Source organism: Macaca thibetana, chromosome 12 (assembly GCF_024542745.1).
Source record: "Macaca thibetana thibetana isolate TM-01 chromosome 12, ASM2454274v1, whole genome shotgun sequence".
NCBI lineage: Eukaryota > Metazoa > Chordata > Mammalia > Primates > Cercopithecidae > Macaca > Macaca thibetana.
This window is the reverse complement of record NC_065589.1, coordinates 68075056-68099384: the sequence shown is the minus strand read 5'-3', so window position 1 is coordinate 68099384 and position 24329 is coordinate 68075056. Positions and strand designations below refer to the sequence as shown.

The window sequence follows — 24329 nt, the reverse complement described above, 5'->3', positions numbered from 1 at the left end:
CCCTTTTATAAGGATCTTTATGATTGTGATTATACTAGACCTCCCTTGACAATCCAGGGTATTCTCCCTGCTGTGGTTTGAGAGTGTCACCTCAAAAATTCAGGTGTTGCCAATGTGACAGTACTAAGAGATGGGACCTTTAAGAGATGATTCGGTTATGAGGGCGCCTCCCCTGCGAATGGGATTAGATGCTCTTATAAAGGGGCTTGACAGAGGGAGTTGGCCCCTTTTATACTCTTCTGCCACCTCCTGAGGACACTGCATTCTAGGCACCTCCCCTCTGGACGACACAGTTTTCTAGGCACCATCTTGGAAGCATAACTTGTACCCTCACCAGACACTGAACCTGCTGGCAGCTTGATCTTGGACTTCCTGGCCTCCAGAAATATGAGAAATAAATTTCTATTACTTATAAATTACCCACTCTGTGGTATTTTGTCATAGCAACCCAAAACTCCCCATCTCAATATCCTTAATTTAAATGACATCTGCAACATTCTTCGTGCCATGAAAGGAACAAGGAATGTTGTTGTGGGAATTAGAAGTGGACATCTCTGGGGACCTATTTTTCAGCTGATCACAGCTAGTGTACACTCTCTCTTTAAATTCTCAATTCTTTGCATTTGGATTTAGATAGTCAAAGGCCAGATGAGCCTCAAAGCCACTTTATACCTAAGAATCCCACTATCAATCCAAATATAATTAGTTGTCATAGAAAACAGAACGAATTCAAATCCCAACCCTCTGTGTTTTCAAAATGAGTTGATTCATGCTTGTATTACACATTAATATGGTTCAAATCACACTGAATATAATGCTTTTAAGGACAAGATATAACATAAAATGAAAAATCTCAAGGCTTTTCTTTCAATTCCTGATCTTTACTCACACACAATAAGAGGTAGAGGCTATTAATGTGGGTGGCTGGGGAGATGGGGATGATTTTTTTCTCCTTTCCCCCATATTATTGTCATGATAAATGTTCCAAAACATTTCTTTCCAACATGATTGGGGTTGTAGCATATTCCCAAAGATTATTCATAGGTGCTGTACCTGTTCTCTATTAATAGCTAAGAATTCTTATGTAGATGGCCTTCACTTTTTCAAAATGGAAATGATATACACCCTTACTCATGAAAGAAAAGCTTTTGTGACAGCCATAAAACATTTAAAAAACTGTTGCAGAGTATCAGCTGGTCAAGACAGTCTCATAAAGGCAAACTAGGCTCATTAAGGTCATTGTTCTCCAGTAGGTAATTTGTGCTTTGGAAAGAGTATTCCATATGCCTTTGTGAAACTGCAATGCAGACTGCCTCAATACCTCCACTTTACCAACACTTTCCATTCTACTGTTTCCCTCCAGAGCAAAGGCACAACCATAGCCTTCTTCATGATGGTTCCTCATCCCAACTCTGGATAACCACCAGCCACAGCAAGGCTTTCCTCATACACTCTGAGCTTCGACTCTGAGCTGAGGCACTCCCTGACGAACACCTCTGCACAGCTCCAAGTCCACACATGTAGGATTCTTATCCCACTCCCTGTGGCAGGAAGGTCCTTGAATGGTGATATATGCCTGGAAACTTATAACATTTTAGTGATACTAAGGGAATAATAACTGAAAGAAGAGTGACTTGGAACATTTTCATGCAACACATATACCTTACTATTCAAAGGAAATGCAATTTAGAAATAACCCAGAAATTCCTGCACATAATGGACAACAAAAATATTCCATTTAAAAATCATGCCACAAAAGAATTGATGTTTATAGTGATAAATCTGACAGTTACTATAGTTACCATTTTGAAATACTTAGTATATTTTTTAGTGTAAAGCTTCATGCTAAAAGACACGTAAGAAGACATTTTTTAGTTTTACAAATTAAATAGCAGAAGGAAACTTTTATGACCAAATACTAGACATTTAAAATTTACATGATTATTTTTAAGCCTATGTCAGAATTTAGAGTAGTTTGGATAAATGGCCAGTATTCAGTATAGTTGTTCTATACAAATGGATTTCACGTATATAAACAAGTACTTTATTTCACAAAGTATCTCAATACATCCTTGTGTTGGTTATTTCTGTATGTGTAAATCTCATGGTTTCTAAATTTAAATATTCATGGTCATATTTTACAAAAAGTATTGGATGTATTTGATTTCAAAATGTCACACAAAATATTAGTGACTAAGTGGTTTTTCAGAATTTGGTAACCATCTTTGAAGATGAATTCACAGATTTTTAAAGCTTCAATCTGATTTCACAAAAATTTAGTAAGGACAATCCAGCTTAACAAGTTATCTTTAAAATTCAGTTTCCAAGGCAACAATCATAGGTCCCTGTACATTGCTTTAAAAAAATCATTTTTATAAATTTAGTTACTGCAACATCAAAGGCAAGTATTAAATATAACTGCTTTACTTTTATCTCCTTTTATCAGACTTTTTGAACAAGCTGACTTTTCTCTTTTCAGTGGACTAATGCCAGATCCCTAGTGTGCTGTCCATCAAGAGCCAGAAGGTTAAGAGCAGATAAAATATCAAATTTCCAAAGTGGCTGCCTGAAAATCTGGCCTACTGCATGTGCATAATACCAAACCAGGATCCAGCCTACTGGATATGTATAACAACAAGTCTCCTTCTACCTTACCTCTTATAACTTCACAGCTGACTCAATCCAGAGACAAGAGCTCTTACCTGCACATTTCACTCCCTGAGCAATGAGACCCCACATAAAGTTGGCACAGTATTCACACCAGTGTGGCCCTCTGAATGTATGGACCTGAAAAAAAAAGGGGGCAAATTCAGGACAGGGAAACACATGGATGAGAAGACTGTTTCATATCAAAGCACTACTACACAAGCCACATATTGTATATATACATGAGAGAGACATGGGGTCTCACCGTTGCCCAGGCTGGGCTGCAGTGGTGTATCAGCTCACTGCGGCTTCCCTCAAGTGATCCTCCCACCTCAGCCTCCCGAGTAGCTGGGACTACAGGCACACACGACCACACCCAGATATTTTTTGTAGAGACGGGGTTTCACCATGTTGCCCAGGCTAGTCTTGAACTTCTGAGCTCAAGCATCTGCCTGCCTTGGCCTCCCAAAGTGCTGAGATTACAGGCGTGAGTCACCGCACCCAGCCCACAATTAGTAATGAAGGGGCAACATGGCTGCATTTAGAAGAATCTTGGTTGAGTGAAACTGACAAGCAGTTAACATTTTTCTCAGAGCTTGATTTCTTCTTTGTTTTAGGAATGATAAATCAGACCAATATTCTGTAACTTACTTTTGAAAACTATATAGTGGAGTTTTCCAATGTCCCCTCAGGTGCAAGCACCCTAATCTATACAAATACTGGCATTTCTATGTACTATGCTATTTCTACAGTACTATGACATGAAAAGGCATCAGCAGCCATATAGAGTATGTCTTGGGTCCTGTCAGGAGCTTTTCAGATAATTTACCTTCTGTGACCATGAGTAGGATCACAGATATTAAAGGAGATAATTATTGATGGGTCACATCAGAATCATTAAAGGCCCAATTTCTGTTTAAAACTTTTAATATTTATTATGTTAGCAAAGAGAATAAATCTATTTTAGAAACTGCAGAGCTACAGTTTATCAGAAACATTAAGTAATTACTCGCTAACCATTCCAGCTCACAAAGGTTCTTTCTACTGTTTCTTTTCCTTGAAAAAGAAAGGAATCCCCAAAGAAGAAAGGATTCAAATGTTAAGATACCTATCTCTTTTAAATACGGGAAAGAGAAGGCATTCTACGTTAACTCCGATGAAAAAATATTGGTAGAATATTTTGCAGAAGCAATGAATCCAAACTCTAAACATTAAAAAATGAAAAAAAATTTTAATATTATCAGTAAATTACAATTTGATTCCAACATAAATATCTGCCAAACCACTACTGTACATAATAAAATTCACAGCTAAGATTGTCATTTTTACAACTGCTGTATTAATGTATTGACTAAGTCTTAGAAACCAAGTAAATGATTTTTAAGATACGAAACTTATTTCTTCAAGTGAAAATACCATAAATGTAAGACATACCATTATGTATTGCATTTAGAAAAACCATACCAATTAAATTATGACAAGCCATTGGTTGTAAGATAAATCCCAAATTCAGAGACATTAAAATGGAAAATAAAATGTGCATATAAGAATCAATGAAATATAGTATATCAGAATTCAAAATACTACATTGGCCCAAATATCCATATAAAGCTGCAATGGATAGCCACGGGTTCACTCAAAGCAGGTATGTGCTTGTGACTCTTTGTTCTTGCCAACTGAGTCGGAGTACAAAATTTTATGTTGATTTTGAAAAGAAGGCCATAATCCCTTCTATGTGTTTTATGGAGGAGGGTCAGGAATGCAGGCACAGTTGCCTCTGGATTGTTCACGATGTTCAGAGCCTGTAAACTCAAAGTATTTCCTGGAGTTGCTGAAGTAGAGCCCAAGATCAACATCCAGATACTCTGTAATGTCCCTGTGTTCTTCCGAGTGGATAAAACTGGATAAAGCATGCAATCGTGCTTTCTTCTTATGGGAATGAGTGAAGTAGACAGTGCTGATTCAGAAAGAGAGTTATATAATCATGAAACAGCAACAGAATTGTGAAGCTACTTTTAGAGAAAGTCTTTGGGATGCAAACTCACTTACAGGTTGCCAAACCTCAGGATAATCAGTATCATTTACTTGGTAAGGTGACTAAAGATGCAATGAAAGTATGAAGGAAGTCCCAGGAATTATTTTGTGCCTATCAGTTATCTCATGAGAAAGCGTCTGAAAGTTACACAGGGAGAGCAAAAAGAGTAGATGGTGTTTTGTTTGTTATTAAACAAACAGGCATTTGGGAAACAGCACTGGCTACTGAGCTGTTGTAACAGAAGCAGTCCTTTCCTCACCTTCGGGAAAGTAGCAGTGAATGTGGCGTTTCAAAAAGCCTGGGATATTTCTTTGTATTAGATACGCTGAAGGGAGGATTTTAACTGTTTAACTGTCCGAGCAGACCCATGTTCTCCAATGAAAGGGTCACACATTGATCTCAGAAAGCAAACTTTAGGAGATTGTTACTTATTTACAGTTCATTCTTGGGCAGCTTTTTAATGAAGGCATCCTGAGTCATTTGAGGCTGGGTTTTTTTTTTTTTAAATCGTTTAGAAGGTAGCTTATGTAGCTCTCCATGAAAACGTTCTAGAAATAGGCCTTGCAGAACCAGCAGCTTACAAAACCGTATTTGTATAACAGGGCTTAACTGGATTCCCTTTTGAATTTTTATATCTAAAACTCACTAGAATTTTTATATCTAAAATCCATATATCTCAAGTTTCCTTTGTTCTGTAACCTTTATGACTCTATGACACTGGATTATAGTTGTAAAAAGTTGATTACTGTAGCCTTTGAGTCTTTTTTTATTCCCGTAAAGGTCATCAAAACAAATACTGATTTTATTCATTAATTAGTCATTTTTATTCATTCATAAACATTTATTAAATGATGGCCTATACAAAAATAAAAAGGGGTTTCTCCTATTAAACACGGTGTGAAAATACTCTAAATCAAAATATTTGCAAAGTGTGAGAGAAGCTGGGAAGAGATGCACCCCGTGAGCTAAGTCCCGAGTTGAAAAGCAAAGATACAAGGCATGAGAGAAACAATGTGGTGTTTAGAGAACTGCAAGGAAGTTCAGTCTGGGTGGAGTGGAAACGACTGTCCTGGCAGGAGACAGGAGAGGCAGACAGGGCCTTTTCAACGCCTACAGATTTGTATTCTGTCCAGTGAACAATACAGAGCCACTGAGGATCGTTAAGGAGAGTGACACGGTGAAGGGGACAAGGCTGAGGGAAGACAGACTAGGTAGGGTGATGCTATGGCAGTCCCCCAGACAACGGACGATATGGATCTGAATTCGGGCACTGCTGACTGAGAAAAAGGGACAAACTGGAGTTATTTAGGAGGCAGAATCAATAGGGCTTGGTAACCAATTGAATCAGAGGCAATGGAGAGGGAAAGACACTGGTCTGTTAGGGTTTAAGGTCTGCTGACTGGGGCAGAATGACATTAACAGAGGTACAAAAGTAGAGAAACTGGTTTGGAAGTGAGGTGGGGAGGACTGTGGAAGGGAAAGGGAAGGCTGACTCATAAGAAAGAGAGGGTCACTGATGGAGCAAGGCTCTGGAGAAGTCAAATGTTGGAGACAGAATCCAGGGCAGAGCAATTAGGTTTGAATACAAGGAAAATCACTTTCCCCCTCCCTGAGTTGGAAGGGAAGAGGGTAAGAGGAGAGAGGGCTGGACTCTGCAGGACTGGTGGTGGGGCCTGGGGTCAGAAAGCTACAGGAATTCATGCCTGGCAGTCTACAGTCTCTGAGAATCAGGAAGTAAGTTCAGTTGTGGAGCAAATGAGGAGTTTTGGCAAAGTGGGGAATAGGAACTAGAGCTAAAACTGGCCAGGAATTCAGAGAAGGGTTGCTGGACATGAAAGCAAGTTTCCTTTTTGGGTGATACATTATAAAATCATACTATACCAGCCAGTGTCAAGCACATTAAAGAAAAAGTGATGAATATTTTCTTTTTAAGTGGGTGGTTATGCTTTATCTAAATGTTTCACTTTATATGCAGTTTTACATGATCGGTGATGTTTACATCACATACTTTGCCAACTCAGAAAAAGATATCTTTAAAAAATCAATTGCACAAATTATACAACTTAGAATAGCTTTTCAGTTGTACTGTACCATCTAGCACGATGGTAATAGGTGCTGTTTCCTATAGATAATTCTACAGGCACTGACATCTGCAGACAATTTTGTTTACTAGACATTGTTGTATTTTAATTACCTCTTTTAAAAATGATGAAATCCAAATGTAATGAACATTCAAAATATAATCAAAAGGCCATAAGTTGCATCTTGAAGACTATTTGTGTGTCGCAGGATGCTAAGGAAGAACTAGGTGGGATATGTGGGAAAGAAGGCCTGGAGGGGCTCACAAGGGTGCAGGGGCTTGGGCCTGAAGCTCTAGATCACAACAGAGAGCGACTTTTGCCTAGAATTGCCACACCCCCTAGAAATCTGCAATCCATTCCTTTGGGTATGGTGCCTGATAAGACATAATTCAAAAGAACAATCAGTTTCAGCATATTACATTATTAGTGAAGTCAAAAATGGTCCCAAGAAAAGCAACCTTATAAGTGGGCCACATATTTTTTTCTAGGCCACCTCCAAAGCTTTTGGTCCATCTTGACAAATGAAAGTGACAGAGTATAAGGCATGAATTACACTTTAATGAATAAAGGGCAAAATGAACTAGTTTTAAAGCCCTCTTATGCAACTGGAAAGAAGACCATTTTATTACCATGACATTTGAGGTTGCTTTTAACCTGTGAACAACTCCTTTCACATTAACCTCTCTGTGAAAACAGAGATGAAAGACTGGATTAATTAATTGATCCCCAGTACAGTCTTATCAGTGAAGGCATTGGTCAGAAGAAGGCTGCAAAGGACAGGGTGGGAGAGGGTGGGCTATTGAGGGGCCCATATGGCACAGGCCAAGTGTCATGTGTCTCTTGGGCAATGACTCAGGTAAAAACTGAAGTCATTCTCAGTTGGGCCTGCCATTATTCAGACTAAAATCCTGGCTTACACAAGGGAACAAACACCCTGCTTCTCATCATGTTTATAGCATTCATATCTCCAGTTTGAATGCCAGTAACAGAAACTGAAAAAGAAATCCATGATATGGGAAGATAAAGAAAAATTCACCATTAATCTTCATTATTCCTTTCAAGTCAAAACAGTCTCTTTAGAAATAAGCATGGATGCAAATAGCCAAGAAGCATGCCAGGAAAAGCTTGCTGCAATTGTAAGCCACGTTGGAGGTGATATGATCATTATGGGAAATAAAATTTTGCTTGGGAAGGTGGCAATGACATTTCAGCTGCAGCTTCTCATTTGGGACTATGATGAGTCAGTTCTCCAGCACACTATTGGGCAATGAGGGGAGAGAACAGATGAACAAAATCGAAACAAAAGGAATGTAGGTAGGCAGGCAGCTGGGCAGCAAAGTTTTTTCTTCCCTCATTTTTATGTTTAGGGTAACCAGAATGCACTCTTTTAAGTGACCAATGTTTGTCTCACCAAGATGGTCTTAAACTTTTTGGTCCATATGATATGGAATTTAGAAATCAAACCTTAATTTTACTACTTCAGTTTAAAGTACTTTGATTTATACTATTATGCCATGAAAAGAAAATACATAATACTGGCTACAATCATTAGCAAGAAATACATACAGGAGTACTTAAATTGGGAGGAATACTTACTATAGGAGTATCTTTAGTATCAAGGTAATACCTTCTTGCCTTGTTGTTTAGTTATATCTAGTCAAAACTACTAACCACTCTATAACTCTGGAGTAATAATTTATAACAAAGAGCAAGGTTTTGGTTCAGTTAATCACCATGATAATGTCAGTTAATCATGGTGTTTAGATAAGATAAATGACATTATGCTGGCCATTCCTAGTCTTCTTGTCCTGATCGAACGGATGTGTAATTGATGACCATGGCAGGAAAGGCAGGAGAAATGCATCAGGCACTTGCTGAAACATAGCTTTAAGCATTGGCCAAGGCTAAGTGCCTGGAATAGAGGGGCATGCCCACTGGCCAGCAGCAGGCAGGAGTCAGAGGCACTAGGCAGCTGGGGAAGGGGCCCAGGTGCTAATGGCCTGTACAACCAGCTGCTACAGAGGTGGTCACACGGGGGAGAATTTGCAGGGTCTTTCTGAGCCACTTAACCACACAAGTAGTCAACACAGAAGCATCGTTTCAAAGAGAATGACAAATGACAGAAAATTGGTGACCTAATTTTAAGGGTAAGAAAATTGTTCAAAATTGAGAGAAATACCATAAAATCCTACTAGACATACACTGACCTACCACAAATAAATGATGTGCCTTTAACTGTGAGCAGTAACTACAGGAAAAAGCTAGTAAAATATGGTCATACTACAACAAGACTGACCATTAGTAGGACAGTCACCAGGGCAATATAGTAATTTAGTTCTGCTCTCACATGAATGTTATAAAAATGATTTATGTTAATTGGTATACAAAACAATATTTTAAATATGTGCAGAAAAAATAAATTATCAATTCTCATAAAAATACATTCACCACAATTCAATATAGGCCTTATTAACAGAGCTTAAATTTTTTTAAAGTTTCCTTTATGATCTATACATTCCCAATCACCACTATGTTTTTGAGTGAGAAATATATCTAAAATTACAGAATGAATGCAAAGCTTGCACAGAACTTGCTTAGAATCATAAACAACCACATTAATGCTAGAACACAAACACAACTTCTGGTGTCAATGCTCTGTGCTGAGCTGAAATAGTGGCCCCTCGCACAGAACCACCAATCTGAAACCCAGGAAAATATCAAAGTTCTCAAAGCAATCCTTTGATTATTATATGCTACAAGGTATAGTTTGTATAATAATAAAAAATATAACCATTAATTCAAAGACACTTTCCATTTCAAAATATGAGTAGAGTATTATAAAATACACAATTTTAATGTTTAGGCTTCTTTTAAGTTTCAGAAGCAACTTTCTTTTTAATTTCTTTTCCCCTGATAGCTTTCCAAAGTGAATCACGCTCAAGGTTCAAAAATGTTAAATGCCATAACCTAAAACACTTCTACTTAGAAAGTTAGCTTCATTACTTAGATGAATGAGTTTGTATTCAAATATCAGTAGTAAAAATCAACTCTTTGAAATACCAGTCCCCTAAGGTTATATTATGTAGGTACAATAGGAAAATAAGTAAATGGTTGTGCAGTAAAAACCACTTACATTCCACAGCTGAGTGACAGAAAATCTCTATACCCACATTATAGATAGGTAACTGAACACTGACATACAGAAAACCCTCAGACCAGTCTATAAAATGTGATCCACAATTCTTTGAAGTTAAGTCTGCATTAATAGATTATTTCCATACAACCAGGTTTCAATTTCTTTTTGAATTGGTTATAAAAGTAGTCATCTAAAGAAGTACTGTTAACATATATTATAATATGAATGCAAGTATTCCTATAATATACTAAGAAAAAGATCTGACTAAAATGCACAGAAAGTTATTAAAGTATGTATTAAAACCTTTTTTAAAATCCCAGTACATTCTTGGATTTTAAAAATTGTTTTTCTTCTGTTTCACTGATTGCTGCTTTTACCTTTAATACTGCCTTTTCTCAAGTACTTGGTCTAATTGGTTCTTTTTCTAGTTTCTTAAGGTGGAAGCTTAGCTCTTTGACTTAAGACCTTTTCCCCCCCTTTCTAAATATAAGCATTTAATGATATAAATTTCCTGACAAGTACTACTTTAGTCACATTCCACGAATTTTGATATGTTGTATTTTTCTTTTCAATCAGTTCAAAATATTTTCTAACATATCTTGTGATTTCTTCTTCAACCCATGTATTTAGCAGTATGTTATTTAATTTATAAGTATGTGGGAAAATTTTCAGATATCTGTTACTGATTTCAAATTTAATTCTGTTGTGGTTGGAGGATATGCTTTGTATGATTTTAACCCTTCTACCTTTATTGATACAGTCATGTGTCACTTAATGGTAGGGACACTCTCTGAGAAATGCTTCATTAGGTGAACACTATAGAGTGTACTTATACAAAATCTACATGGTAAAACCTACGATGTGTTAGGCTCAATGGTCTAGCCTATTGCTCCTAGGCTACAAACCTGTACAGCATGTTACTGTACTGAATATGTAACAGTAACACAATGGTATTTGTGTATCTAAATGTATCTAAACATAGAAAAGACAGGGTAAAAATACAGTATTATAATCTTATGGGACCACTGTCATAACTGTGGTCAGTTGTTGACTGAAACAGTTATATGACACATGGCTATATTTGTCTTATGGTCCAGAATATTGTGTATCTTGGTGAATCTTCCAGTTCACCTGAAAAGTATGTGTATCCTGCTGTTGTTGAGTGGAGTACTCTATAAATATCAATTAGGTCAAATTGGTTGATACTGTTGTTCAAGTCTTCTATATTCTAATTTTCTGAATATCACTGAGACAGAAGGGTTGAAACTTCCAACTATAACCGTGAATTTGTCTATTTCACCCTCAGCTCAGTTGCTGCTTTATGTATTTTGCACCTTTTATTAGGTACATATAAATTTTAAACTGTTATATCTTCTTGATGAATTTTACCTTCTTCATTCCTAACAATATTCCTTGTTCTAAAAATTATATTTAAAAAAGTACAGTCACTCCAATTTTCTTTGAATTATTGTCTACATATACATATTATTTGCTAGATATAGAATTCCAGGTTAATAGGTTTCTTTTCCCTCAGTTCTTTGAAGATGTTGCTCCATTGTCTTGCATAGTTTTTGATGAGAATTTTGCTTTTTCTTTCACTTCTCTGTGCCCTTTATATTTAATGTGGGTTTCCTGTACACAGCGTATCACTGGATCTTGCTTTTTTATCCAACCTGACAATCTCTGCCTTTTAATGGTGTGTCTGAGTCATTTTCATTTAATGTAACTATCAACATGTTTTCTATGCATTCCATTTGTCCTTTATTCCTTTTTTTTCTGTTACATACTCTGAATTAACTGCATATTTCTTATGATTCCATTTGTCTCCACTGCTAGTTTAACTATATCAATTTTAGTTTTGTTCTAAGGTCTAGAACATACACATCTTTTTTTTTTTTTTTTTTTTGACAGGGTCTCACTCTGTCACCCAGGTTGAAGTGCAGTGGCACAATCATAGCTCACTGCAGCCTCACACTCCTGGGCTCAAGTGATCCTCCCACCTCAGCCTCTTATGCAGTAGGAATCACAGGCATGTGCCACCATACCCAGCTAATTTTGTCTCTCTCTTTTCTAGATAGAGATGGAGTCTTGCCATGTTGCTCAGGCTAGTCTCGAACTCCAGGGCTCAAACAGTCCTCCTGCCTCAGCCTTCCAGAGTGCTGGAATTACAGACATTGGCCACCATGCCCAGTCTACAATATACATTTTTAACTTGCAGTCTACTTCCAAATAATATTATGTCACTTCATGTAATGCACAAGAATCCTATACATGAAGTATACTTCCACTTCCCCCATCCTCTACTCTACATTATTGTTGTCATACATTTTGCTTGTATAAACTACATAATATATGACCATTTTTGCCTTAAAGAGTCAACTATCTTTTAAAGATACCAAGTCAGGAAAAATATCTTTTAAAGTTACCCATGCTTACTATTATTTCTAGTGTTCTTTATTCCTTTGTATAGTTCTAAATTTCCATCTGATATTATTTGCCTTCTGACTCAAAAACTTACTGTAATATTCTTGTAGTACCAGTCTCCTGGTGATGAATTCACTCAGCTTTTGTTTAAAAAATAAAAATTTATTTTATCTTCATCTCTAAAAGATATATTTGCTAGATATAGAATTCAACGTTAATAGGTTTCTTTTCCTTCAGTTCTTTGAAGATGAAGCTCCATTGTCTTGCATAGTTTTTGATGAGAATTTTGCTGCCATTCTTTATTTATTTTTATGTAATGTGCATCCCCCCAACTGCTTTTAAAAAAAACTTTGTAAGATGTGTGAGTACCAGTGAAAAAGGAAAAGAATTTGTTTCCTCAAAGTTGACATATTTGTCCTACACTAAAGTAATCCTTAAAGATATTAACAGAGAAGAGAGTATAAAAATAATTTCTATTCTTTTAAACAAATGTGCATTTATATTCTTGAGTGTAAGTGTGCACATTTAAGATTCTATAAAACCATAAAACTATAAACACATTATGAAACTGAAATGTGAAAATAAAACTTAAGACAAGCCAAACGTATGTATAATTTCTAGATCTAAGAGACATCCTCTATACATTGTGTGGGATGAACAATCTTGACTCTTAGGCTGAGGCAAAGTATAGATTCTCCTTGACATATGATGGGGTTACATGTCAATAAACCCACCATAAGTTGAAAATATCATAAGTTGAGAGTGGGGTGTCTACTTGTGATATTTTTAATTTATGATGAATTTATCCAGATGTAACCCAATCCTAAATCCAGGACTGTACTGAATGAATATTGCTTTCAGACCATCATAAGGTCAAAATCATAAGCTGAGCCGTTGTAAGCCAGGGGCCATTGGTATCACTTTACAGTGAAAACTGTTCTTTCCCCAAATTTTCTCACTCTCTCTGGCTGCTTTTACAATTTTCTCCTTAACACTGGTTTTCAGCAATTTATCATGTGCTTTGATGTTGCTTTCACCATATTTTTTTTCTGTTTAGTGTTGACTGCACTTTTGGATCTGTGACTTTTCATCAAATTTATACAATTTTTGGTCACTATGGCTTTAAATAATTGCTCTGTCTCCTGGTTTCCCATCACTGTTCCTTCTGTGACCCAAATTACACTTATGTTAAGACTGCTTGCTATTGTCCCACTGGTCACTGATGTTGTATTCATTTTTTTTTTTTTAATTCTCTGTTCTTCATCTTGGATACTTCTATTATTGTATTTTCTGGTTTACTAATCTTTTCTTCTGTGGTGTCTAATATGCTGTTAATATAATCCAGTGTATTTTTCATTTCAGATATACTTTTCACCTCTAGAGATTCAATTTGGATTTTTTAAAACAGCTTCCATTTCCTTCCTCACTACAACCTTTAGTCTACTGTTAATTTTGGTCACACTACTAAGATGATACCCTCTTGAAGAGTCTTAACCAATGCTCCATGTGTTGTGACTTCTTTCTGTTTCTACTAGTGGGCAGAATGAGTCTCAGTCTTCAGTGAGTTTCAGCCATTGTTTAGCCTATTGCTTTCTGCTGGTTTCCCAATAGTTTCTTCCCACGTATATACAGGTAAGTCATCAGCAAAAGACTCAAGAAGGCTCCTCTGCAGATCTCCAGAATGCTTTTTGTGTGCAGCTGTCTCCTCAGGCAGCCTCTGCCCCATATATATGAGCTGCTTTACACCTCCCCCACAACCCCACCCTAATCTCTTTGTCCTTAACTGGGGTAGACCACAAGACTCTGGTTCGACTCCCCCTCTATGTGTTGTGGCCTGGGAACTGCCTCCAAGCAGTAAGAGTGATCTTAAGGATAATTTTTTTGTGTGTTCCTTCTTTCAGTTATCACAGTTTTATACTACCTATTGATCAATGTCTGGCTGTGGTTTTTATATACTTTTTCTGGTTTGCTAGTTGTTTAAGATGGGAAGGTAAATGTAGTTCTTCCATCATGACTGAAAGTAGAAATTTTGTTTATATTCTTGGTTCTATTGATTCGTTCATGTGAGCGCCAACCAGTGACTTCACTAGGCTTCAGTTTCTACACATGTAAAATAAGATTAACTTAATCAGTAATTTTCAACCCCCTTTATACAGACTGAACTGCTTCAGGATTCTTCTGTAATCCATGTTCTATGAGCACATCTCACCCAGCAAAGTGTTACATTAACACTGTCATATTCAGTAGGGTGTTCACTAAGATGTTGCAATGGGTGATTTCATTTGACATTTAATCTTGTAGAGGGCACTGCTTATTTTTCAGTACACAGAACAAGTTTCTTATTTTTGCATAAAAGCTCCCAATCCATGTGAATTATATAGAGCTGACCTCTTCCCCAGCTGCAGGGGAAGACCTGGATCTAAGCCAGTACATTCCCTTCTCCTGACTGGAGCTACTGGTGCAGAGATGGGTATATGATATAATTGGTCAATGACTGCCAGGCCCAGAACCTTTGTTCAAACAGTCTGTCTTTGAAGCTGACTAGAATCTGGGAGGATATAGAGCTGAAGATTTTGACAGTCATCTTACCAGAGGGAGCCTAAAAATGAAGAAAGAGTTGGGAGATGGGGTTCTGGTGGCATTTTAAGCCCCTAAGTCAAAGGATATCTTCAATTAATGCTAGACTTTTTCTACTATGCGACACAACAAATTTCCTTTTTTCTTAGTCCAGTGTGGGCTGGGTTTTCTGACACTTGCAATAAAAGTCTCTCAACTGTTCCATCAAATAGTAAATGTATTCACGGTAACAGATCAAGAAAAACACACTGAAGTAATACAGTTGTGGTGGAGTAATGAGCTGTAACAGCAACCATCAAAGCAAATTAGCACGCCCCCTAGAGATGGACTTCTCTTTAAGAACAAGGGCATGTGTACCAGGCAGAGCACAAGCAGAGATCAGTGTTGTGTCACATGCAAGAGGTGAAGCTCCAAACAAAGGTAGTTCTAAAAAGAGAAAAAGGGAATATGATATTTTAGGCCTGATTTGGGGAAATCCATTCACACGGATAGCCAAAACGTCACCTCTAATACAAAAGACAGGAGGGTATCACCTAAAGTGACAACAAACCTCTGACTACTATGACCTAAAAATAGATGTGTTCTTTTAATTTTTAAGTCTGGATAATATCTTACAAAACACGGCAGTTCTATTTTTGCTCCCCAAAGAACATGAAAATATAGAAAATAAGCAGCTGATGATATAGTGGTTCTTCAACTGCTGGGCTCCTGGCCTTTTCCTTTATAGTTTTCCTATTTTGTAACCAGAAGAATCTCAAGATAATTTAAGAAGAGCGATTAGAAAACTGAAAAAAAAAATCTATTAGTATGTTGCTTGTCAAAAAAATAATTTACAGTGGTTTTCAGCTACCAGAAGTTCTTGTGCAGCAAAAATATTTACAAAGAAAAATCATTGCTTGTTATCTTTTCTCTTCACTTACTTTTTAACCTATATATTCCACTTCCTTGTACACCAAAGGAAGTGGAATATATAGGTTAAAAAGTAAGTGAAGAGAAAAGATTCTATTTTTTTTTTCTATTCTCTATCTCTTATTTTTTTTTTTTATTCTCTATCCTTTGGGATATTTGATGAAGGCAATGGTATTTTTGTGTCATGTACTATTACATAACAAATGATGAACACTGACTAATGATACTAAGTTTACTGAGATATGGAGTACTTGACAACATAGACAATAATTGAGGCAAGATGATAAGACATGTACGTTATTCTTTAGGCACATGCTTTAACTATCCTACTAACAGTCACGGTAAACCTTACTCTTTTTTTTTTCTTTTTTGAGATGGAGTTTTGCTCTTGTTGCCCGGGATGGAGTGCAATGGCATGATCTCGGCTCACGGCAACCTCCGCCTCACAGGTTTAAACAATTCTCCTGCCTCAGCCTCCCAAGTAGCTGGGATTACAGGCAAGCATCACCATACCCGGCTAATTTTGTATTTTTAGTAGAGACAAGGTTTCTCCATGTTGGTCAGGCTGGTCTTGAACTCCCAACCTCAGGTGATCCACTGTGCCCAGCCAAACCTCACTCTTAATAAGACTTTGTCCTCTAGGGAATGTTGACACAGTGGGTCACAAAAAAGATGAAGTGTGATAGCACAATTTGTCAGTTAAACAAGGCTTGAAACAGACATGAAATATTACATATGGTATTTCTCCTATTAACTTACAAAATAAGCAAAAGAGAATTATTACCCAATCCTCAGTTAAATTTGGAAAGGGTGAGTGAATATAAGATAGAAGAGACTATTAGAAGGGGCATTAGAGTACCAACATATCTCAAATGGGGGAAAAACCAACCCCTGAAGGTTGGACTATTGTATGAACATGTAAACTGAAGTATTAAGAATTTTACAGGCCAGGTGCAGTGGTTCACGCCTGTAATCCCAGCACTTTGGGAGGCTGAGGTGGGCAGATCACCTGAGGTCAGGAGTTTGAGACCAGCGAAACCCCATCTCTACTAAAAACACAAAAACATGGTGTGGGTGTGGTGGCGGGCACCTGTAATCCCAGCTACTAGGGAGGCTGAGACAGGAGAATTGCTTGAACCCAGGAGGCAGAGGTTGCAGTGAGCCAAGATTGCACCACTGCACTCCAGCCTCGGCGACAGAGTGAGACTGTCTCAAAAAAACAAAACAAAACAAACAAAACAAAAAACAAGAAAAGAAAAAAATTTTAGAAGAGGTTACTTAAAAAATTTTTTTCATTTTTAATTGACAAATTATATTGACTGTCTACAACATGATTTGAAATGCAAATACATTGTGAAATGGCTAAATTGAGCTGATTAATGTAAGTATTACCTCACATACTTATTTTCTGTGGTGAGAACACTTAAAATCTACTCTCAGAGAGACTTTCAAGAATATGTTGTTAACGGTAAGAGATGACTTTTAAAAATTGTGTTTTTCCTATGCATTTATATCCTTAAAGAAAGTATGGTATATATGTACAATAGAATATGTATTCAGCCTTAATAAAGGAAATCCTGCCATATATGACACCATGAGATGAACCTGGAGGACATGATGTTAAGTGAAATAAGTCAGTCACAGGAGGACAAATATTGCGTGATTCCACTTATATGAGGTATCTATAATATTCACACTCAGAGAGAGTGGTTGCTGGGATGGCAGAGGGAGAAATGGGGAGCTGCTGTTCAATGCATATAAAGGTTCAGTTATAAGAGATGAGTACCTTCTAGAAACTTGTGAGCAACACTATGTCTTTACTTCACAATACTCTGTTGTGCACTTAAAGATTTTTTTTTTTTTTTGATGTAGGGTCTTGCTCTATTGTCCAGGCTGTTTTTCAGTGGCACAATCACAGCTCACAGCAGCCTTGACGTCCTGGGCCCCAACGATCCTCCTGCCTCAGCCTTTTGAGTAGCTAGGACTACAGGCATGTGCCACCACACCCAGCTAATTTTTGTATTTTTTATAGAAACAGAGTTTTGCCATGTTGCCTAGGCTGGTCTCAAACTCCTAGGCTCAAGTGATCTAGCCTATCTCAGGCTCTCAAAGTGCTGGGATTATAGGCATAAGCCACTGCACCTGGCCTTACTTAAATATTTAAGAGGGTAGATCTCATGTGACATGTTCTTATCACAAAAAAAATCTCTCCCCAAAGTTTAAACTACCCTCTGCTGAATTATACTTTGCATACACACTTCTGACTGTCATTCCATTTCAGGCAGAGATGTCTTTTATATTTGTATATGAAATATTTGTATATGAACCATGAGGAATATGGCATTATTATACATATGTGGCACATAAAATTAAAGGTATTTTGCCAGTATTTATGCATAAAACCATTCTTTCTTTCTTTCTTTTTTTTTTTGAGATGGAGTCCTGCTCTGTCTCCCAGGCTGGAGTGCAGTGGTGTGTTCACAGCTTACTGCAACTTCTATCTCCTGGTTCAAGCCATCTTCTCACCTCAGCCTCCTAAGTAGCTGGGACCACAGGTGCACAATATCATACCCAGCTAATCTTATAATTTTTTTGTAAAGATGAGGTCTCTCTATGTTGCCCAGGCTGGTCTTAGACTCCTGAGCTCAAGCAATCCTCCTGACTTGACCTCCCAAAGTGTGGGGATTATAGGCATGAGCCACTGCCTGGCCCCAAACCCTTCCTATGTCCTTCTGATCATTCCCATTATATTGACATTTGCTTTCTTTTCAGTCAGTTTGCATATATCCAGCAGTCAAGGACTATATATTGCATATTACTGTGTCTCCTCCTATGTCTAACAGAGTGGTCTGCACACAACAGCTGCTTGATAAATACTTGACGGATGAGCAAGGGGGAAACGGAGTACATGCATGCTAGAAAGCCTGGAGAGTCTTGTTTTAGGTTAGAGAATACTGTGGGCAAGATGTTTCAACACTGTTAAGGGATTTTTCTTTGAAAAGATTGAGTCAATATGTTCAACAGCAACTTTTCATACGTATATTGAAAGAGCCAATCTCTTCAGGGCCCACATGGACATGGAACAAGAGGCTAGAAAGGAAGGTGTTTCCGAAACATGTCTTCCTTATTTAAAACATTAAAAAAAGATATAGTAGAAAGCTTGAATGGAAGACATTAAAAACATACTGTTAAGTAAGTTGTATAATGGGCAGTATAATAGAGAGGCAGTATAATAGAGAGATGCCAAATTTGGAACTTGGGGAATAAAGAGAGATTATAAAACATCTCCAGAATAAAGGGCCATGGTCTGTGAGAATAATATGGGTTTCTCTTAAGTATAGCAATTTAAAATTCTCTAGTCAGCTACAAAGAAGTATATGCAACTATGTGCAAACCAACAAGAACCTTGTGAAATGTTTCTTTTCAGATTATTAGTGGCAGGTAGTAACCTTTCTGATAACCTTAATGATCTGAATGACTTGCACTCGGGGTGTCATACCAGTTCCCCAGCCTGCATGACAAACCATAAGAAGGCCAGGCAGGGTGAGGCCGAGAGGGCCGCAGTGCTGAGGGGCAGTGCACAGGTTCTGTGGTCCTCCTCACCAGCAGCATTGGCAGAAGCGGAAAGCGGAGCAGTGGCTATCATTTTTGACTTCCGCAGCATCAGATATGTACTATACTAGGCAGCAACAGAAATACAGGGACCTTAAAGATGATTCTGACCAATTTCCTAGCTTCTCGTCATTAGTCCTCTCCATGTCCGATTGCCTTAGGCAGACAGAACCTACACTACATACTGATCTGCGCTATTTTTGTCTTCTCTTGCAAGTGGCCCACATTAAGAACTGGGGAAAGAGAGTGAGTGTCTGTGTGTGTGTGCACGCGCGCACGCAAGGAATAATTCACATTATTCCTTTAAAATGTTTATGTTGGACACTCCTTGTTCATATCCACAGAAGCATAATGAAGCATTCTAGATTGTCATTTCCATTTTGTAATATTGCATTTACCTTCATTTATAATACCATTAATTCAAAACGCTATTAAAATTCCTGAGCATTTAAAATACATAGATTCTCTAGTCAAATATCAGATAACATGATGGTATCTTGGGTTTTATTTCATTTTTAAAACTCACATAAATCTGATTAAAAGAAAATGTAACAATATAGATCTTAAGATCAATAGAATAATCTATTTTTGTGTTTAATATCCTGCTGTCATGAGAAGAGGTTTTCAAGTAACAACAACCAAGGTCCCTCCCATGTCACACTGTGTACTCATTTAGTCATTTATCAAATGCTTCTTGAGCATCTGTTAGTTACAGGCATTTTACCAGACATGGGGAAAGGGCAAGGAAGAATGGAGGGAGGCAAGGTGTGGTGTGGTGAGAGTTGGTGGGGATAATATGAAAGAGGTGACAGGTACTGTTTCTGAATATTACATTTCACTGCTGTTAATATAAACAGTTTTAAATACTCTTTCATATATAGTTAATTTTAGTTCCTTTTCAAATCAACATATTGAAAATTTGTCTCTATATGAACTTCAATAAAATTTTAATGAAAAATGGAATAATTCAATCTGAGAATTTTAGAGCTGTAAGAGAACCCTTAGACTATGTGGTTTAACTTCACAGTTCATATTAAAATTATTTTTATTTGTTCATTCACTTTGTATTTATTTTATTATAAATGTGAATCAAATAAAGACCAAAGGGGGCTTGGATTTGCCCACGTCCTTGGGAGGAAAGGAAGGACTACCCTCAGCAGGAGTGCCGGCCACTGCCGCCCTTCAGTTCATCAGACCGCACAGCGTCCAGTCTGTTGGCCAGGATTGCTGGGTTCAGTATGATCTCTTTTTCCTAGTAGGTCTTGAACCAGTAATTTTATTAACTATTATAAGGTTCACATGACAGTGTTATTTTAATTGCAGTATCAATTCACATTTCAGGATTCACTGTTTGCCTGTTATCTTGGCAACATTAAATCTATTAATATAATATCTCAAATCTTTCATTTATATGAAGAATGCAAGTACCTGAAATGAAAATTGACAACTAATTCAAGACTACCTTAAAAAAATTAAACTCATATTTTTAGTATCTACTCACTATAATTCTTAATGTTGTTTTCTTTTAATTACTTAATTTGCCTAAGTAGCCTAGCTTCTGTTGTTATTGTATTGTGCCTGCTCTTGATTTTATTTTACAGAGCTATCTGAATTAAGCAACAAACCAAATGAAACATTTAACAGTTTAATTTGAAAAGAGTAAAATAAATATAGAGGATTTCACTGTATTCTGTAGTGCATGAAAAATGTAGCTTTTATTTATTTTTGAGATGGAGTTTCGCTTTTGATGCCCAGTGCAGTGATGCGATCTTGGCTCACTGCAACCTCCGCCTCCTGGGTTCAAGCGATTCTCCTGCCTCAGCCTCCAGAGAAGCTGGGACTACAGTTGCATGCCACCACACCTGGCTAATTTTGTATTTTAGTAGAGACGGGGTTTCCCCATGTTGGCCAAGATGTTCTCAATCTCCTGACCTTTCGATCTGCCCACCTTGGCCTCCCAAAGTGCTGGGATTACAGGCATGAGCCACTGCGCCTGGCCAAATGTAGCTATTCTTATGCAACATCTAACTCTGCCTGAGAACTAGGCACAGCCCCCACAATCATGCTAAGGTTTTCAATCACATCATAATCTCTGCAACTGGACAGGAAGAAGAGGATTCAGATGAACCCTTAAGTATAAATAAATGTCAGTATGGATTCAGGAAAAAAAAAAACCACTTAGGGGTATTTGTAGTAACAAAAATAGTGGCTACCATGTATCTACATGTACAGGGAACTCAATTTTTCCGATGTAGAGAGAGATTAAGTAATCGGCCCAAGGTGGTGCATACAATAAGCAAGCTCCTGAGGGCAAAGGTTGGGACTTCTTTTATCATTTTACTCAGAAGGCCTCAGAATGCAGGGCACAATCATTGCTGGAGGGGTGCCTGAGTTTTATTTTTAATGTTAGAGGTTGCTTTGTTTTGTTCTCTGTGTGTGTGTGTGTGTGTGTGTGTGTGTGTGTGTGTGTGTGTGTGTGTGTTGTATGTTGTATTAGGATGAGATAGTTCTTAAGAGGTTGATCCAGGGGACAATTACAATTATTTTCTCTCTAATTGATGTATATAACTTTTAGTGTAATAGTTTTTAGAGGATTTGGTGCATTTATCTGTAAAATAACCTCCCTAAGGGATATAAGTATCCTTCTTGTGATAGAAGGTTTCTCAAATCCTTATAAGTAACAATAGAAAAAAAAAAAAAAAAAGACTGTGTTACATAACATAGCAAAATGGAAGCCTTCCTGTTTTATTCTACTAAAAAAAAACCCAAAACTGAAAAACAAACGCCTGTCTGTAGGCTGAGGTTAGGTCCAGTTGGTTTGTTTGGCTTTCACCTTGGTGAGTGCTTTCACCAAAGGTAGAAGGCATTCTTGGCTTCACTCCCTGAAATAAGGTTTGACAGCTGTTCGACTCCACAGAGCACTATTACATAACAAGGCAGTTCAAGAAGCAAAAAAGAAAACCACCTTGAAATGAGGCTTTGGTGAGTGGGCTTGTGACAGAATACACTTTTACCACCATAGAAAAATAGTTAACAGCAAGGACACATGAATGATTATCATCATGGAAATGCTATGGTTTTTCCCCACATAAATTTCTGAACTGTACACATATAGATGTGTGTATCACAATCAGTGACCTTCTAAGCGAGCGTCTGTGTGGGAGAGAACTGCGCCTGCCACAGAGTCTGGGATGTTCCTGGAAGTCAAGTATGACTTTCGTCCCTTCTTTCTTTTTTTTTTTTATAATGCCACCCCACAGAAACAATTTTTAAAAAACAGAGTAATTTCAACGGAAAGAGTCAATTCTGAGATTCCTGACCTTATAAGCAGCTCTAAATAATATGTAATGCAACTTATTGTCTAAAATGAGCTCTTTCTTGAGCATACTCTTTTTTAAAAAGTCCAAGCTGGTTTTCATTATTTTTCAGCTCCAGAGAATGAAGAAGCTTTCTATTTTTTAAGGCTTAAAAAAACACACAAGTATCTTTAAAGCAGTTTAGATACCAAGGTTAAGAGTCACAATTGATTGCAGGGTCAGAACTTTCTGGCTATACAGAATTTATTCATTAAAGTCATGTGTTAAAATTGAGAAACAACTGGAAGATACAACCACAAAAAGAGTTTGTTTATGCAAATTCTTGAATAGACCTCCTAGTTGCTCTTAATCAATATTGATAAAAAGTATGTATAAGGAACTTGACTTACTACTCAAATGGCATTCTTAGTAGGTTTTTGCTGAACAAATCAGAGTACATCTTTGGAGATATATTTAAGATCTCAGCCATTTCTAAACAGCGTACCTATAATTTCTTCTTTATTAGTAACCTAAAGACTTCTTTTGTGGCATAACTTCATACTGGCAAAAGGATTTATTTGGGGTCATTTTCCTGATAAAAATCCTGTCAGACCAGGTTGTATATCATGCAAGAAGAAACTGAGGCCTAGAAGCCTGCATGTATTGTTTAGGTTCCTAAATGAAAGATGTAGTGAAAGCTAGAGACACATATGATATCTGTTTTCTATCCGGTATTTAATTTACTAAGTTGCCTCTTTTTCATTTTAAATCAAGATATTGCTTGAAAGGTAAGGTCCTTAATATGTTTAAAGAAGAAGAAAATGTTATTTATTTTAAAATATTAGCAATTTTTACATAGCCCACATACTTAAGAAACATTATTAAGTAATTTCTCCTTTATCCCAAAATGATCTGAAGAGCACAAAAAACCTATTCCTCACTATGGAAAATGCAGAGCATATGGGTGGGTGGGTGGGGGGGTGCTGGTACTTAGCAATTGAGTAAAATAAATACTGGTGTTAAAAATCAGAATAAATTGTAAATGTGGAATGAAATTATCTAGTTCAGAGCCTGGTGCATTATAGGTGCTGAGTAAATGTTGAATAAATTAATAAATAAATGAAAGATCACGATTTCCAGCTTTATCACATTTTGAAACCAAATTATTCCCTTTCTAAAATAAAACCTAATGATATTTTGTCTAAACTAAGAACATTCATGTCTCAAGAACCGCATCATAAAGTTGTCTAACTATTGGGAAGTTACTGTAGAAATGCCAGTGCATCTACCTATTAAATGTAACTGGGTCTCCTTATGCACGACCTCACGTTGTTTAATCTCTGAATTAGATTGCAAAGGACAGAAATTCAAGGCCTTATATCATGCTATAAATACAGACAAGATCTACATACAGCTCGAATCAACACACATATCACCTTGAAAGAAAATTCAAGTACAGTTGATAAACCACATTAACACAATAATTAAAAACTACACATACACACGCATACATGGTGAAAGCAAATACTCAAAAAGTGAAGAGAAGCTGCTAGTGTCAGCAGCATCACCAGTCCCATGGTAGCCATCCTCCTTTCATCATGGTCAATTCATTA

The 24329-nt window shown here is 37.1% G+C and overlaps 1 protein-coding gene across 4 annotated transcripts in view; it reads right to left on the bottom strand.

Moving 5' to 3' along the window:
• The window catches only part of CHN1 (chimerin 1), a 199089-nt gene that overhangs the window by 21013 nt on the left and 153747 nt on the right, over positions 1-24329 (bottom strand). For all 4 annotated transcript variants that reach the window (XM_050751783.1, XM_050751785.1, XM_050751784.1 and 1 more), the window contains one exon: positions 2703-2787. In XM_050751783.1, the coding sequence (XP_050607740.1) occupies positions 2703-2787 (85 nt within the window). The remainder of the gene's footprint in view (positions 1-2702; positions 2788-24329) is intronic.